An 18,741-nucleotide genomic window follows, 5' to 3' on the forward strand; every position below is an offset into this window, starting at 1 on the left:
GATGCTGCACAGCTACATCACCACGGTAACCGATGCTGCACAGCTACATCATCACGGTAACTGATGCTGCAGAGCTACATCATCACGGTAACTGATGCTGCAGAGCTACATCATCACGGTAACTGATGCTGCACAGCTACATCACCATAGTAACCGATGCTGCACAGCTACATCACCAGATGCTGTAGAGCTAACCTGCTCCAGAGCAGATTTTGTTTAGAGTTTGAATCAGCTGTTAGAAGGGTCTCCTTTGACCAGTTCTTACTAATACAGAAAACCGATTCTCAGCTGAGGTTTTATTTGCAAACATGCTGATGTGTACGTTGGTAAAGACACTGAACGAAAATGTGCAGCTACAGCAGGATAACTGGATGTTGCTACGGGAACCTCCATGCGTTCAGCTGGTGATGTCGAAAATGCATCAGTTTGTTTTCATGTTTGCTCCTGATTTGTTGATGCTGCAGCTGAGAGAACACAGATTAGAAAACTGATTATGCTATTATTTATCACAGAATATTCAATCAATGCCATTAATTTAACTTTGATTCGTCCAAAAGCTAAAGTTATATCCACGTCTCCTTTATTCTGTTCCAGTGTCGGACCTAAACGTTGTTTAAATGAGTTTCAGAGCTCTACTGTGCAGCTGGAACTCAGAAATAATAAATATTAGTGTACAGCATTAACAGTTTTCTACCAGCGTTTATCTCTGGAATCATCTACAGTGACATGTTCTATTCTCTCCATTATAACACTCTGTTCCTGTGACTGAAGCAGGCGGCTGCCATTGGTCCATTTTGTGCAGAAGAAAAGTCACATGATGCTTCAAATGCCCCCTTTTGTGTGCTCAGAGTCTGAAAAAAACCTGGTTGACAAAGTTTATAACCACCATCTGATTATCTCTAACTGGAGTTTCAGGTTTTGTTTATCCAGCTAACTCAAAGAAAGCCTGGATATGTTAAACTTGCTTCGTCCTGCAGCCGTCTGGTTTAAGGTTTTAACAACACAGTTCACGACTATTAATCAGAATGTATTCAATGTGATCAATGAACAATCTTGAGCAATTTTTGGTCTCTGATTTTGACACTGAAAGAAACGGAAACCAGCTGCTGCCCTCAGAGGGAAATGAATCACAAATGTAAATGTACAGTTAATAGTGTTGGTCAAATAATAAACCAAGTAAAATGAAAAGAACCAACATGAAGCATGTGTTGTGAAGCTGTAAAGTTTAGCATTTGTGCTGATTTATTTGTCCTGTTTCTTGCTCGGTGTGTTTTGGAGCTGCAGGTTTGTTTTCCTGAATGAGGCGAACAGCTTCAAGGTGAATTCAAGTGAAGCTTATTGATTTGAAAAACTGTTTATTCCTCAGAGTCCTGCAGCCTCAGTTTGACTCTGCGTTTAAGCGAACATCACCTCAGACAATCTCCTGACTGACAAATATTGAGTGTTGACATTTCTTTGAATCGGAGTGTCAGTTCAGTGAACGCAGCAAGAAAACTCAGAAGTGGGTCATCGTCTGCAGTCATGCTGCCTCCGAGACACGATGTGGGTTTGAGTTCAGCCTTCACTGTTAACAATCATCTCTCAGCCTCCCTCTTCACCTTCTGGATGGAGTTTTTTTCTTCCTGCTTTTCTACCTGAAAGAAGGTGTCTGAAAGGAGCAGTGGTAGCAAAGACGGGAGTCCTCTGGTGGTAAATAAACCCCTCCAGAGTTTCTGCAAGCCGCTCAGGTGGGAAGTAAACGCACCAGATTACTCCTCACCTGCTGAAGCGAACAAAGGAGGGAAAGTTCCAGGTGCTGGAGAGTACAGCAGTGGAAAAAAAAGAAATGAGAGGAATATGGCTCATGTGTAAATCTGCAGCTTGTCCTCAAAAACTGAGTGACCGAGCAAGAACGAGACCAGTGAAGGAGGTCACCAAGACATCTATGACTCCTCTGAAGGAGCTAGTCTGTTGGACACCAAACACTGGACATCATCAAACACACCATCCCCACTGTGAAGCACGGTGGTGGCAGCATCATGATGAGCAGCACGGTGGTGGCAGCATCATGATGAGCAGCACGGTGGTGGCAGCATCATGATGTGGGCATCCCCTCAGCAGCAGCTCCTGAAGGCTTGTAAAGGTAGAGGGTAAATGAATGCAGCAAAGTGTAGAGAAATCCTGGAGGACAACCTGATGCAGTCTGCAGGAGAACTGAGACTTGGAGAAGACTTGTTTTCCATCAAGACAACGAGCCGAAGCAAACAGCCAAAGCTCCACAGAGATGGTTTAAAGACAACAAGGTGAAGTTCTGGAGGCCCAGTCAGAGTCCAGACCTCAATCCAACTGAGAGTCTGGACGTAAAGTTCTGTTCACTCATGATTCCTGTAGAACCTGACAGAGTCTGAACAGGTTTATCAGAAGAATGAGGTGAAACTGCAGCGTCCAGATGTTCAGACTGATGGAGACCAACAGGACCAATGATGGAGCTGAAGGTTCTTCTACTGAACACTGACTGGAGGAGGAGAATACTGATGCATTCACTTATTTTATATTTAGTTTAATTGACATTACTCTATTGCTTCACTGTGACATGAAATTGTCTTTTTGTAAATTCTCATCCAAAGCGTTTTAATTTGCGTCTTTCCTGCAGCTCTGGGATGGACACCGGAGAAACAGCTGCATGATGGTATTAAACTCAGCCTGTCATGTTTAAAACCCTCTTTGGTAACTGTGGTAATTGGTATCGTGTTTTTCGAGGAGAACATTTATCACATCAGTGATTTCTCTCTGCTGTTCAGAATATTTCTCATATGATGCAACTCTGGCAAAGACATCCCAATTAGCAGAGCTGCGTGCTGCTCATTTAAACGGTCAAACTAATTAACTGTGGTGGCAACAGCAGCAGACAGAAAGCCTACTTTTGGTCACAACATCCTTCCTGCTGAATTATTTTCAACCTTCCTTCTCAGTGTTTCTCACCGGTGGAGACTCCACATCGACAAACTCTTGTTTCTTAAAAGTAATAGAATAGATGATGTTCTATCAGACAGTCTTCTCTTGTAGATTAGTCATGAAAAATGAGAATCGTGAGTCTGAAATGAAATACTGTGCAGCCCTACAGGAGAGCAGAGGGAGCCAAACTGAACAAAATATTGGACTCTTGTTCTGAGGCATCGGTTATTACATTTTGCTGATTCTTTATTTACTGCAGATAAGGTTTCGACATTTGTTCTTGATTCTATTCCCTTTTTAAGTTTTCTTAAAATACAGCCGCTGACTCTATTTGGTGAAATTAATACTCATCCTTTAGATTTTCATCCAAGCAAACACCAAAATTAAATTCTATCCATATATAAACAAATATAACTTGAGATTAAAATCAACGATGGATCGATCCATGAAAATATTTTCTTAGTATGAACGTAACATTTTGTATGGCCTTAATAAATTTTTAATTGCAGAAGTTATTGTAGATAAAACAATCAGGCAGGACCTTTAGATTTGGTTTTTATATGGATTGAACCTTCATTCATACCGACACCAGCCTCCTCATTTATTTGAATGAGGGCAGTGATGACTGTCGGACCTAATATTCAGCATTTTTCTGATTTTCAGTATCGTTACTCATCTTATTAGTACCTGAAGTAACACACCTCTACTAATCCAGCAACCGTTTTCAGCTTTAATGTTCTAAAATCACTCAGATAAACCTGTATATTGTGTTGGGGGTCCTCAGGAGCCCCTCGACCAGCAGGGGGCAGCATCTGTGGTCAACAAAATCGGATATGTCTGATTTTCCTCCCCTTGTTTCGGCAGACCAAAGAATCTTCAATGGTTTGCTGCATATTTACCTCACATTTCAGAGAGCTGAGGTCATTTCTCTGCATGTGGAGTCCCTCAGGGCAGAATACTGGGTCCTCTGGGGTTTTAGCACAACATTCAGCTATTTTGGCTTTATATACGAAAGAACACATTAGAACCAGTTTTAAAGGACACATAGTGGCTCATAGAGGTACTGAGAACATAAAATGACATTGAAATTTTCTAATTTTTTTTTTTTTTTTTTAGAAAAATTGATTTTCTCCTGATGAATTTAAGCTGAACTACAGGAATTGTCCCATCAGAGGTCTCAGATATCTGGAACATGAGGAACAAATATTGATGTCTGGAACAGTTCTTTCCTCACTGATCAACAGACATAAAATGATTTCTATAATGCGTGAAGCTCTTCCGTCGAGTCTGAGCCTGATAAATCCACGATGTGATGGGAGACGGATTAGAGGTGATGGAGTTACATCTACTCTGCTGGTCCAGGCTAAGACCAGCTTTACTCCCTATATGAACTCAGATCTCTCACATGTCAGCTGTAGATGTGGTGTCCAGTCAGGTACAGTCCTGCCTCCCAGTGAGCAGGAACAATAATTCCCTTCAGCTATGTTTTTTTCAGTTTGAGGTCAGTCGTCTGGAATCGGGGAGTTGCAGTTCCCGTGGTAAATATAAACGGGTCCGTCGCAGCGGTAATACATCTGGAAAACGTCTCCGTACCCGTGATCCCTCCACCAGGTGCACAGCTGCCGGTTCCAGCCGCAGTCCAGCAGGTGGAACAGCTCCGGATGCTCCATGCCGATCATGCTAAAGAAGTCCTGGTCGCCCAGGTGGCCCCTGAAGCGGTACTGGTCGGCCAGTTTGGCCACGTTACTGGGCTCCAGCAGCTGGTTGTACAGAGTCGAGGCCCTCATGGCACCGAGGTCCAGTAGCATGACGCCGCTGTTGAAGCCCGGGAGGCCATCTGGAGGAGGATCTCCGACCCGGGTCTGAGGGTTCTCCTTCCGGTACTGCCAGAACGTATGTCTGAGGAGATGAGAACAGAGCTGGAGGTCAGCTTGAAGTGAACCTAACCAGGAAGTTTACATGAAAACAGAGAGAACAGAAGAACTTTGTGAAGTAAAGGCTGCACAGACTTTGTAATATTTAGTTTTTCCTTCAAGAAATATTAATAATGACAAAATTAAAATGCAGAAAATTTCACCAGATGACTTTAAAAAACTGTATTTGGAAAGAATTCATGTTTTTAGAATGACTGTAGTGAATCGATAGATTCAGAACTGAAATCTGTTTTATTGCCGATGTTTTGTTTGTTTGTTGATTTTTTGTTTTTCCATTTGAGGACTCTGACTCAGTGTTTTGGTGCATAACAGGAAATACTGACAAGTACAACATTACTTAAAGAAGAATAAAGAAGTAAGTGGTTCAGCTAGGGCTGGGCCATGTCATACTGTGCACGGTGATACCGCTGTAATGTTAGGGGATGGTATGAATCTAAATATCGCAATAAAGTTTGAGTGAAACGCGTAGTGCTGTTGTTTGCGTCCAGTCTAATGCACGAGAGAAGCATGGCGGCGACTGAGGAGGAGGGCGAATGCAGTGCATCGACCGGCACAGGAGGGCTGGACCATGAATATCAGAATATTCTGTCATTGTGGTGGTGTCCACATAGCAATGTTGAGATCCAAATATTCGCTCGCCGCCATCGCCATCGCCATTGCCATCACCACCACCACCACCACCACCACCACCAACTGATGGTGGAAACAGAACTGTGACCACTATCCTAAACTGGCATCAGCAGCCAAGTACTGCCTGTGTGTCACGCCCACTTCCACCCCGTCAGTACGAATATTCACCCGCCGCTATACAACCCCTCAACTGACGTGGTGGTGAGACCAAAGAAACTGGCTGCAAAGTTTTATGTTGCAAAGCAGCTCTACTTGACTTTTGTGGACACTATGCTTTGTTATGCTCAGGATCTGTCAGCCTACTTCCATTTGAAATGCCTTTTGATTAAACAAACTGTCAGCAATAATTTACAGCTTATGCACTATTGATTTTGGTACAATATAGCTTTAATGCACATCAACAACAGCTGCTTGCTAAATGGTAAAGAAACTGGTCTTTTTTTTTTATCCATCCATCCATTATCTATACATTGCTTGATCCTCTTTTTTTTATTTGCACCGATAAAGTTGTGCAGTTTTGAAGTATTTTGTCTAGCATCAGTTATATCAGTATTGCAAATCTTCTCATTTATACTGTGATAAATATTTTTGGCCGTATCACCCTGCCCTAGTGCAAGCCCAAGATAATATGAAAGTAATAAATACTTACAGTTCTATTTAAGACAGACAGCTTGTGCAAATTGTGCAGAAATGTGCAAAATTACACACTATCTAATGCAATCGATTCTGTCTGACCCCAAAAATGGCTTTTGAAGTATTTTTTTGAAGGCAAATACAAAAATGTCCATATTTGAAAACATAAAATTCTCAAAATTCAGCCAAAAATATTTTACTGAATTCAATTTTGGGTTCCAAATAACATATAAGGAAGCTTTGAACTAAATCTGAGACGGTGCAGAAACTATTTCCTGAATTCTGTCTGAGTAAACACTGACTGATCAACAGTTTACCAGCCTCAGTAACCCTCAGGCCGCCGAGCTTCCAGCAAAACTTGTTTCCTGAGGATGTGAAAACGAATTTAGGTGGAATAAAGCTGGCAGAATGACTGAGTCACTGCAAAGCACAACATGAACTCGCCCAGTTTTGATCAGTCCGACACCAGCTGATACAGCTGCTTGTAATCTTGTGTTTAGTCTCTGCTGCCGAAGAAAAGTTTCACATCCTGGCACAGATACGTAGTTAAACCCAGTATTCTCCTTCGTCTGCACAGTCGGGAGCCTGAACTCTGTACGTGTGTCTGAATCTGGGTTTCAGTCCACGTCTGCAGAACAAACAGCAGGAAGAAGCCGGTCCAGGACTGTCAGAGTCTGGATCCGGCTCGGCTCGGTTCTGCCAACAAACCGACTGTGAAGCAGCTAAATGACACACTGAGCTTCATTCAGAGGACATTTGTATTCACAGATTCAATGTGGGGACACAACTCAGCCACAGTCAGGGCTTGTTGAGATGCTGTACACATGATCAGAGGTTTTAGTCGGACGACGACGATGATGATGATGATGATGGTGATGATGACGGTGATGATGATGATGGTTACTGGGGATTTTTATCAGCATCATTATTGTGGAGATACTGTGGCAAACTGCTTTTTTTTGTTGTTGTGTAAAACATCACAAAACAGCACAAAAACTAGACACAGAATGACACAAAAAGACAGAAAACTACACACAATTATAAAAGTTTTTTTTCTTTTTTTTAATTATTTTTCTCGCCTTTTCACCGCTACTAGTCAGGAGAGTGAGAGAGAGAGACGGGAACGTTGGGAGAAGACCATAAACAACGATGCGGCTAATTTACGGATTTTTTATGAGTTTTACAAATTTGCCGCAAGACCAAAGTGACATTGAGAGCGACAACGACAGAGAGACTGAGGAAGTGTGTGACGAAGTAATTCTGAGGCTGTTCAACTACGACACCGAATAAGACGATTTTAGTGGTTTTAGTGCAGGAGGAAGATGAAGATAGCGATCAATGACTTTTCCTGGTAGGCTGCTGTATGTTACAGGAACTGTTCGGAAAAAAGCATTTATGGCATTTGTGTATGTTACCGATACGTATTTAATTAAAAGTTAAAAACATCTTTTTGTGTAAATATCTCATAATACAACGTGGACACCTGCAGCTTATAGACAAGTGCGGCCTGTATATGTACAAAACTAGTTTTCTTTTTAAAGTTAGTGGGTGTGGCTTATATTCAGGTGCCTCAATAATCCGGGAATTACGGCACTGTGCAGCTAATGAGAGCACAGAGGTGGCGTTGTACTCAAGAGTGCAGCTTCCATGATTCTCCCTTTAATTCAACTCCGGCTGCTGAAGCCTCTTATTATCTTCAGATGGACTCTGGAATGTTTTTTTGTCCTGAACAAAGACGCGTCTAATAACCAGCGTGCTGTCGGTGGGATATTATAGCCGCCATGACGCTGAAAGCAAATGCAATTTGCTCCTTTTAATGCAATCTTGCGTCAAAAACAGCAGAAAGGAAAAGTCTGTGGAAGTTTCCTGGATGTGTCTCGGGTCACGTAGACTCAGTGAAAGTCTTTAAACACTCCTCTGAGGCCTCGAGTCCCTCAGACACCAAACAACACAGAGCTGCAGCTGCAGAATGTGGGTCAGAAATATTATCAGAGAATCTCCCACCGGATCCGATCTGAGAGTCGGAGGTGTTGCTGTACAGAACTGAGTGGACTCGTTCTGCTAAATGTTCCCTCATGCATCAACAGTACAGCTCAGGAGCGACTCTGTGTTTTATTCACCACCTCTGTCTCCTCTCTGTGTGTTTTAACACATTTCTTCATTAATGTTTCATCTACAGCAAGAAGAACGAGTGAGTGCATGTGTGAACAGGAGGTTTACATTCATGTTCAGCTGGATCGGAACATCTTTGCAACAGCTGTTGGTCAGAAGGAGGAAACCAGCGCTTTGTACTGCCTCCAAAAAACAGCCAGAAAAAAAGAGCCCACGCTCTGAAAACAAAGGTCTCCACAGATTTGAATGAACAACACGAACACTTTGGGAAAACGACAGATGCAGACGTGACCCAGTGTTTATTTATTTCATGCATTTCTTATTGGTCCCATCTGTTCTCTGCAGGATCAGATAAATAACTTAGACTCTGGAAACCGACTACAGCAGGACCGATCCAGCTATTAGACTGCACCCAAAACCTCGTTCCCTTTCATTGTGTAACAAGTGTCTGCACAGAAACATGAACACCTGTAGACACCTGCCTCAGGTAACACAGGAGCTTGTTGTTCTGTCAGAGGTTATGAAGAACGGAGCTCAGTATCCTCTGAACATCTGGTTTCACTTCTTCTAACCTTTCACCTGATGTTTTCTCTTAATGCCATTACGTCATCTGAGTGTGATCCAGTATTGCACAAACACTGAATCATTTACTATATTTTGTTCCGCTGAGTCAGAACTGCAGCCTACATACCAGAACATCAAACAACCTTAAGATACAGCAGGATAGATGGGATCCTTCTTTACACTCTGCATACGTCACATAAATATGACAAAGTTCCCCCCGACCTCCTCAGAATCAGCTGGTTCTTGATCTACAGTGACTTTGGTGTATTTAATGAATCCATGTAAACTTTTACCTTCATACTAGGGATGATACGATTATCGACCCGGCCGATTACTGACACCGATATTTGGCCTTTGTAGATGATCAGTATCACTATTTTTTTGGGCCGATTATTAGTAAATACAGGCTCCAGTTTAGCCAGTTTCTCTCTCAAGCATTGCTCCGCCTATATTTGATTGGCTGTTATGCATCATATGTAACAGCCAATCAGCACTGACGCCGATTGTTTACACAGAGAGACCGATGAGCACATTTCCACACTCTGTTCTAACTGACAGACTCGTCTCTCTGTAGAGAATCGACCTGCAAGAACCGAACAAAAAAGCCAAACATCAACACAAATCAGGACGCTAGCTGCTTTCACTGCGGCTAATGCTACGCCAGCAGCTAAGTTAGGAAGCAAGCCACAGATTAACCTGAAACTGAGTCTAGAAAACATGATAATGCTTTAAGATTTGGGCCTTAGTGGGAAATAAAACTGACAGAAAAGAAAAAAACAGACAGAACTGCAGGAGACGAACTGTTATTGAGCTCAATCAATTGATCTTACAGTAAATGTGAGAACATCGTAGCATCACGTGGTGCTCAAATGTCCTCATTCCTGTTTCTACTAATATTCAGCGATAATCATTATTAATGAGGTGGTCTAGTTATGAATGACAGGTTCCTGATATCAAACGCTGTTAATATAGAAAATATATTGCATCTCAACTCAAATATCGGCCTTTCTCAATTACTGATAATTAATATCGACCCTAAAAACACCACATCTGTCGATCCCTACTTCATGCTATGAATATTTTCAGAGTTACAGGCCACTGAAGTACATAATGGTCGGAAGTTTTAATTGAACTTTTTCCATCATTTCTGAGTCTCAGAACTTCATCAGTGCAGGTGTATTTGTTTTCTGTCATGATCTATTCCCGCCTCGTCCTGTCAAGCTTTTAATGCTTGGAAGCGACGCGACCCTTTGTGTCTAAAAACGCTGCTGTAGACACAAACTGTAAGCCTTTGGTTTCCAGTTCACCAGTTGTCCTTGTTTGACCACTTTGGTGGGAACTAATGACTGTGTGCTGGGAACATCTGCTGTTTTGGAGATGCTCTGACCCACACGTTAAAAATTAATGATTGTCATTTTATAGATTTTTCCTGTTTTGTCAACTTACATAAAATGATGTGTTTTAAATTACGTTCCAATTGTATAAAAAAAGGAATTTAAAAAAAACACCCTAACCCTAAAAAACATCCATGTTTTACCAGATGATTGTTATTTTAGAGATGTTTGTTATGGAGCAGTGAGAGTGCCAAATTATAAAAATAAATCAATAAAAGAATAATAAAATAAAAGTGGAAATAAAAAGAATAATAAATAAAATAAAAAATAAATAATGTGGCAATATTAATCAAAAATGAATCCAAAAAAGAAAAGGCTAATAAAAGCAGAAATATAAAGACAAATAAATAAATAAATAATAACAATAACAACAACAACAATAATAATAATAATAATAGTAGTAGTAGTATTTTAATTAATTAATTTTCTTTTAAATCTGTTTTTTTTGTTTTTATTTATTCATTTATTTAAAATGGAGATATGCACAGAAAAATGTGCGCAGCAGGAATGTCGTGCGCATATTCAATTTGCGTTTAAAGTGACATTATAAAAAATAAAAAATTAAAACTAAACAGATAATAGAAATAAAAATAAATACAATAAAAAATTAATTATTATTTGTATTATTTTATTTTTTTTCCACTTTTATTGATTTATTTTTGTAATTTTGCACTTTCACTACTCCAGAGTTTGCTGTTATTTTAAAGGGAAAAAAAGTGTCAGAGCTAAAAGAAATGTATAAAAACAAGGCAATGTATTATTTGAAAGTTAGCATTCGTTGAATTTGTTATATCCAGCAGTCACAGCTTTGCCCCTGAACACATTCACTTCAAACACCGCCTGCTAACGTGCTGTCTGGTATATTTAACCTCTGACTTCACCCAGCGGTGGTTCTGATGATGTGGCTGAGCGACGTCGGCCACAGCCACCTTCCATTTATAGTTAGAAATGAAGTAACAGAAACCATTTCAGAGTTTAAGCGGTTTGAGTGAGTGCAGCTCTGTTTTCTCTCACAACGACTTCGTCTTTTTTGTTCTTTTGTACGAGGACACTCAAGCCCAACTCAGCTAAACGTTCTCGTAGAGGCCCGGCTCTGCCAGTTCGCACCTTCATTCTCTGCCGCCTCCGATTATCGCTGCCAACCTTTCGAGTCAAGTGTCTCTCTCGCTTGTGAAAGAATGAAAAGCATTAGCGGGTGACAAGGACATTCTGTGCTGCGATGGCATCCAAACGTGTCCTCCACTTGGTTGAGGACAGAAACAGGCTGATCTCTGAGAGTCTGCTGCACAAATATCACCAAATTCCAGCAGAAAGTGGAGCCTTCAGACAACCAGGCTCAACGTTTTGGTGCACATTTAAAGTCAAAGTTTGAGGGATTCCATTTTTTTTTGTTGTTGAAGTACTATACAGTCGTGACTCCATGATCTGACCCTTCACGATCCAAAACTTTGCTGTCCGACAGGTTTTAGGAAAAACGAATGGAACCCATTAAAAACAGCCTTAACATACCGACAGCCTTGGATTCCGACTCCGACATGACGTTTTAGGTCACAAATCAGGATAACAGTGTATTATCTGACTGAACAATCCGACAGATCAGCTACGTTCAGATTGCAGGACTTAATGCTCAACTCAGATTTTTTGTGAGTTCGTTCACATTTCCAAGTGCAACTTGTATGTGATCTGCTGTGTGAACTTCATACGACCCAAAAGTGTCCCGCATGCGCAGAAGAGGACACGACGACGTCACACAGTGAGCGTGCTCAGTGTTTATGGAAGTAAACATGGATGGTAACGCTGGAGCGTATCTGCCACTCCCCCACCGCCACCGATGGTGGAAACAGAAGTATGAGCGCTAACTAAACTAGCATCAAGTACTGTCTGTGTGTTCTGGACACTTCCACCCCGTCGGAGCGCTCCCCCGGGGTGGAAGTGTCCGGAACGCTCACAAGCCCACCGGTCAATTAGGCGTGAAATCCAGCGATGTGTAGTGTTCTTACAATACACTCGTACAACTATAGACAATAAATATTAACAACAAATGACCCTCAAGCATCAAGCCCTCCTTGTGTCTCGACTTCCGTCTTAACAATCCGACAGCCTTGATATCCGACATAACAGAAGGTTTTACATTTAGTGTCGGATTATCGAGTCACGACTGCATATGCAGTTAGCAGAGAGCGTTGTTTGGGTTTAGCTGGCGACGGGCACCAGGACAGACTTCTGTGATGCTTCATGACCTTCAAAAAGTGCTCATACGTTCAGAGTGCACTGGAATAGACACAGATAGAAATGGTTCTATTAGCACTATAAATAACGTTCACTGTACTTTAGTAATACATATGTTAAGATTACAACAACAAAAATACAGTTTTAGTAACCTGTTCTTGTAAACTGATTAAAGGTTTGTGAAATGATATCATTGTAGTCCTTCAGTGACTGTTTTATAGATATTTTTTGTTATTTTAAAGAAAAAAAAAACTCTTATAAGCTAAAAACAAAACAAAAACATCATGTGTATATATATCTACACACTTAGCGATCACGTCAGCAGACTGAATAATGTCCCCTGTACTTAAGTGGTTTGAACGATTCATCAATGTTAATCATTTATTAATTCAAAACAATATCCTCTGTGAGTTAAGAAAATGGTTTCAAGTTTGCATCCCTAATCCAATAAGTACAAACATGTGTCTGATAGCATCCATAGCTGGACTGGGTGGATGAACGCCTGCGCTTTCCTTCTGGCTCGTTTCTGGCTTTGTGGCTCCGACACTGATGTAGAAGGGTCTCGTCTCCTGGGTGTTCAAACATTATAAATGCAGCTGTGGGGAAGAGACGTGGGGCATTTTCAACAATAATGAACTTTTCAGAGGCAGGATGTGCTCTGCGGCTGGTGGGTGGTGATTCTGCTGCAGAGCGCCGCGTCCATTAACAGCAGAGTGGGAGCAGAGAGCCTCCATTCAACGCAGGAAAACACTCCAGCTGAGTGGATGCACGCAGCGCCGCGCTAGCAGCAAGCTTCACAAATTAAAACATTACAAGGCCACCGGCTAATGGCTAACAAGGCTGCTCACAGGGCCGACGGGCTGGGAGCAGATCTGCTTCTGAAACGTCTGGATGATATTCAAAGTGGGCTTTTTCCATCATTTCTGAGCCTCAGAACTCCATCAGTACAGCAGATAGACATTTAGGAGGAAGAACACATCTGAGTTCTGGTAGAAAGTGACACCAGATCAGTTCTAGATCCCGCCAGGTGTCACAGTCTGAACACTGGTTCTGGTTTCTGTTCGTGTCGTCTGTAAGCAGCTGGTAGCATCAGTATTATGGGATGTCTCATCGTGTGCACAGTCAGACTGCAGCAGTTTAATGTCTATGACACAGAGTCATAGAAACAATCATTGGTACTCTGGATGTGTTTCTGGTTTCTGATCATTCACCAGAGAAAACTTTAAAATGTGCATTTTGTGCAAACTTAGAAGGGCATTTTGCTTTTTTTTTTTGGTCAATTCCTGTCTCTTTGTGTCTACTTGTGGTTGTTCTGTGTCTCCTCTGACCAGGACCACCACAGTGGATGCACAGTTCTGACAGTGAAGCAGCATCATGATATGGGGCTGGAGGAAACCGTAAAGTGTGTTTTGGGTAAACTTGTACCTCAAATGTCCTTTTTCTCAGAATGATCAGAAAACGGCTAACAGACTGTGACACCTGGACGGATGTAAACTGATCTGGTGTCCGTGTTCTTCATCAGGTGGTAGAGCAATCAATGATCAGAAGGTCGGCGGTTCAATTCCACCCTGTAACCTGTGTCATGGTCGTTGTGTCCTTGGGCAAGACACTTCCCCCACCTTGCCTGGTGTGAATGCGTATGAATGGATTGTTTGAGGTGGTGATCGGAGGACCAGAATGGCAGCCACGCCTCTGTCAGTCTGGCCCAGGGCAGCTGTGGCTACAATCGTAGCTACCACCACCGGGATGAATGTGTGTGAATGAATAATTGACAGTGTAAAGCGTCTTTGAGTGTCTAGAAAAGCGCTATATAAAATCTATATAAATCTGATCAATTCTGAGGCTCAGAAATGATGGAAAAAGTGATAAAAGTGATAAATCTGGATCCTCCTTTATGAACTTCAAGGGTCTGGAACTCTGCAATTAAATATACTAAAGTTATTGCAGATAGAGAATCAGCTGACTGTGTGGGGGTCTGTGGTGGGAGGCTCTGTTTGATTTCTCCCACCAGTCAGCACCATTCGAGCCAAATCCACCAAACAATAGGATCCTCTGGACTCGTGGTGATACTTGGACCGGCTGGACAGTAATATCCTTCAGAGTCTCAGTGACGTAAAACCCCCAGCTGCTGTCAGCACTTTTCAATTTCCCTTAAAAAAAAAAAAGAGAGAGCGAAGGAGAAGTGGCTCGTTGGTTCCAGGAATGTGCCTGAAAACTCGAGTTTGCAATTCCAAGACTGCGGACACGCAAACATCCAAACACATGTTCCGGCCTGCAGCTCGACAAAGCCACACGACGTTCACACAAACTGTACGATTATTGTGTCCCGGCGAGGCCTGCGTGCTCAGAGACACGACGAGCTGCTGTGTTTTCAGCAACAGGAACAACAGCAGCGGGGGATTCCCAGCGCTGGTCAACCAGCCGATAACACGGCAGCACAGATACCGATCTGTTTGGAGCCGACTGGAGCCGCGCAGGAAAACTACAACTCCAAAACCTACAAACGTGACACTGACGGTCACAAACACACAAACGCTCCACTGATGACACGCTCGTTTCCCAACTTGACGACACCGCGGCAGGCCTGTCATCCGCTAAGCATGAAAACAAACCGCTATGTGGAACTAAGGGACAGAACTAGACAAAACAAAAAGAATTATGTCGAATACAAGCGTCTCTTTTGGGTGGAGGGAGGTTTTATAAGCAAGTCATAAGATTTAAATGAACTTACACATGCACCTGTTTGCATGAAAGCTATTTATAATAATAAAAAGGATTCCTTATATTTTGTTTGATGCAGTGGATCTTGAGGATGATACTGAACAATAAACCAGAAAGTGAATGACATGAAAATGGTTGAAAAATAGCAAAAAGTTGGAAGCAAAAAACAAGTAAACAAAAAAATGGAATATTCCAGCAGCTGATGCAGCAAACAACACTCAGTTATTCAGCAGTTTTCTAGAATTAAAATAGATTTTCTAGCAGTAATTTTAAAAGAGTGTATTATGATTGGCTGTTTAAAGTTTAGAAACGACCTGGAACAAGTAATAAAATCATTGGACGGGTTGTGATTAAAAACTGTAGTTTGTTATTTTACACATTTTCCTTGTTTTGTTTAATTACAGATATTGTGTAAAAACACAAGAAAAGTATTTATTTAGGCGATAACCTTAAAAAACAGGCCACATAAAAAAATCTGTATTGTTACAAATAATAAAAACGTGTGCAATTTTAAAGATAAATGTTCTAAAATCATGAATTACTGTTTTTAACTAACAGAAACCTTTTTTTAAAAACAGATAAATAGCCATAATATCGAAGAAACACATATATGTTAAATATTTTTTAGAACTTATTACCACATTTTTCCTGTTTTTTTTTCTCCAGTGATTAAAAAAAGCTAAACTTATTAAATAAAAAGGAAATATTTGTGAATTTATGATAAAATTGCAGTGATGAAAAGTGTCAAAAAATGTTAATTGTCCTCAAAAAATAGAAATATTATAGTTAATCAGTTACAGGTTGTTATTTATGTTTTACATTAGACGTGTACATTCCGTCTGTTCTCCTAATTGTATTGATATTTTTCATGTATTTCAAAAATACTGAAAAAAGCAGCGACATCGAAGAGAAAAATTCTGTGAAATTACAGATTTCTGTTGTGATTCATTTAAAAGGCCCAAAAGGAAACCAGCTGCTCAGTGTTTACAGCAGAGCAGCTGCATGAAGCCTCCACCTGGACACCTGAACACACCACGTCAGGTCTGACACACACACACACACACACACACACATACACACACACACACACGCACACACACACACAGTGACGTCCTGTTTTGAAGCCGAGTCTCGGTGGAGAACTGTGCAGTAGTCTAAACGGGCCGAGTGTGTTTTGTTTTATTATCTTGGAAAAATCAGCTGAAGAACAAAGACACAAGGACAAGGACACACACACACACGCACACACACACACACACACACACACGCACGCACGCACACACACGTACACACACACACACACACACACTCCAACTCCAACCTCCACTTCCTGCCTTACACAAACATTATATGAAGCCTTCTTGCTGAAATTGAAATTGTGCCCTTTTTTAAGGAAATAAAAGTCTCTCATTCCCAAAGACTGTGTCTTCCAATGTTACAGCTCAAAACACCACAAAATAATTTCTCCGTGACTGCATGACTGGTTTAGTTCTGCCCTAAACCAACCGTTTCAGTGTCTGTAGTTTTAAAGGTGAGCTGCTGCTGGCCACGCCCCCTGCTGGTGACCCTGCCCCTTGTCGCTGGCCCCACCTTTTTTGTGTTCTGCTTGTTCGTGTCAGACGTTTTAGAATTTAGCAGAAGCTGCTGTAGAAAGTAAATCAACCTGGAGGATGGAGATGCAGCTGCTCATTCTGACTGGTTCACCTAGAAGCAGTGAGGGGGCGGAGCTACACAGAGCTGGACCAGTATTGGTTAATTAGCTGGTACACCGCAGTCCATTAAAAATCCTAATTAGTTTGTAAAGCTGGGAGGCTAATTAACTGTGGGGGGGGATTCAGAAATGGTAAAAACAGTTTTACACTGTCAAAATTTATCACAACCACAAAACACAGTTAGAACGGACTTTCACCAGACGGGACCTTTAATGAGCTCCGTGTCTGCTGAAGGAGGTGAGCTTCCACAATGAGGCCGTGCAAACACAACACGAGGATCTGCAAACACAAAAACTCACTCACTGGCAGCGAAAAGCAATAAAAATTTGGATAACAGCTTTGCGTGGAGATGAAAATCAAAACCAAATTATATTTCATTATCTGGATGAGCTCAGGAGTCAACACGGGGGAAATGTGGCCGACAAGAGGCTGAAGTAGGAGAATAACTGCTACGAAGCTCTGATGTGTGTTCGCTCCACTCAGCAGCCTCCAGACTGATAATGAAACAGACCAACTGTGCAAACAGAAGTTTATCTGAACAGCGCTGAACGTCTGACGCCTTCTGCATCCGACTCGTCTTCATCAGCTGTGTTTGCAGTAAATGTCGCTAAGGCGCCTAATTAACGAAAACCGAAGACAAACTAGATTGGAGAACCTGACCGAGCACTGATGGCATCTCCGGCTGCACATTTGACCAAAGAACAGAAACGACAGCCTGAAGAGGGAACTTGTTCATAGAAGGCGTTTGGCCACCAGGGGGCGCTGCAACCTGGAGCGAATGCAGTGATTCTGTTCACAACTTATGGTCATTTAAAAGGTTCTGGGTCAGTCCGTGTCCATTTAAACGGAATATAGGAAGTATTTTACTCTACCATCGCAGATTTAGTGCAGAGTTTCCTCATTTGTGATCCAAAGCTAAGTTCTGTTAAATATTTTTAGGATTTCAGATGTTTTCAGATCTTTGAATGTTTGTAATTTCAACCTCAGTAAAATGCCCGACGTAGCTGGAAGGGAACGAATCTACCAGGACACAAAAACGTCCAAACCAGGGTGGTACCGGTGTGTCTGGATCCGTCCATATGTACAGTTAGAGGAGCTTTCTGGAGCCACAATATCAACCTCATTTGCATTTTTAGCTTTTTTTTTTACATTTTAAGGACCAGTACATAAAAATGTGTCCCCTGTTGGATCCATTCAGTCATGTGATCTCATGGAAACTATTCTGTCTTCACTGAACATCATGACTGGGAGCTTCATTTCTGGAGGTACTGAACAAGTTCTGTTCTTGTTTTTTAAAAGTAAAAATGTGAAAAATTTCTGAAAACATATGAAATTTTCAAAATTCGACCAAAACATTTGACAGAACTCAAGGTTTCAGTCTCAAATAACAAATAATTAAACTGTGGACAGAATCTGAGACGGAGCAGAAACATGACCCGGACATGTTTCTGGTGAGAGAGATGAAGATTGTTGATGTGCTGACAGACGGACAGGAGTCACATCAGAATCACTGGATGAGACCAAATATTTCCTGACAGTCTGCTTAGATTCTGCCAAATCTGCAGTTATTTTTCTGGCAGGAAGGACTGAAAGTGAGGCATCGCTGAAAACATCCGAACGTCATTCTGTCACTGGTGGACGTTCAGAGCTGCTGTCATGGATCAGAGTCCTGCAGCATCGGATCTCTGCTGCCGGTTTACAGAACCTCTGGAAATGTTCTGCTTTTGTTGATTCCAACAATAAATCAAGTCGATTTAATTTGGTGTTTTTGACAAGAATTTAAAAAAAAGACTTTTTAATGATAAAGTGAAAGCAAATTTCCACAAAGTAACGTTATGTAAGAAATATAAAATGTAAAAGAAGCGTTTGTGTGAGTGA

The 18,741-nt window shown here is 41.5% G+C and overlaps 1 protein-coding gene across 1 annotated transcript in view; it reads right to left on the reverse strand.

The window, feature by feature from the left end:
- Positions 1 to 3,162: 3,162 nt before the first annotated feature.
- Positions 3,163 to 18,741, reverse strand: part of xxylt1 (xyloside xylosyltransferase 1) — a 37,728-nt gene continuing 22,149 nt past the window's right edge. The window contains exon 5 of the mRNA XM_008290152.1: positions 3,163 to 4,833. Within this exon, the coding sequence (XP_008288374.1) occupies positions 4,437 to 4,833 (397 nt within the window). The 3' untranslated portion in view covers positions 3,163 to 4,436. The remainder of the gene's footprint in view (positions 4,834 to 18,741) is intronic.

This window comes from Stegastes partitus, unplaced genomic scaffold (genome assembly GCF_000690725.1).
Source record: "Stegastes partitus isolate 25-593 unplaced genomic scaffold, Stegastes_partitus-1.0.2 Scaffold657, whole genome shotgun sequence".
NCBI lineage: Eukaryota > Metazoa > Chordata > Actinopteri > Pomacentridae > Stegastes > Stegastes partitus.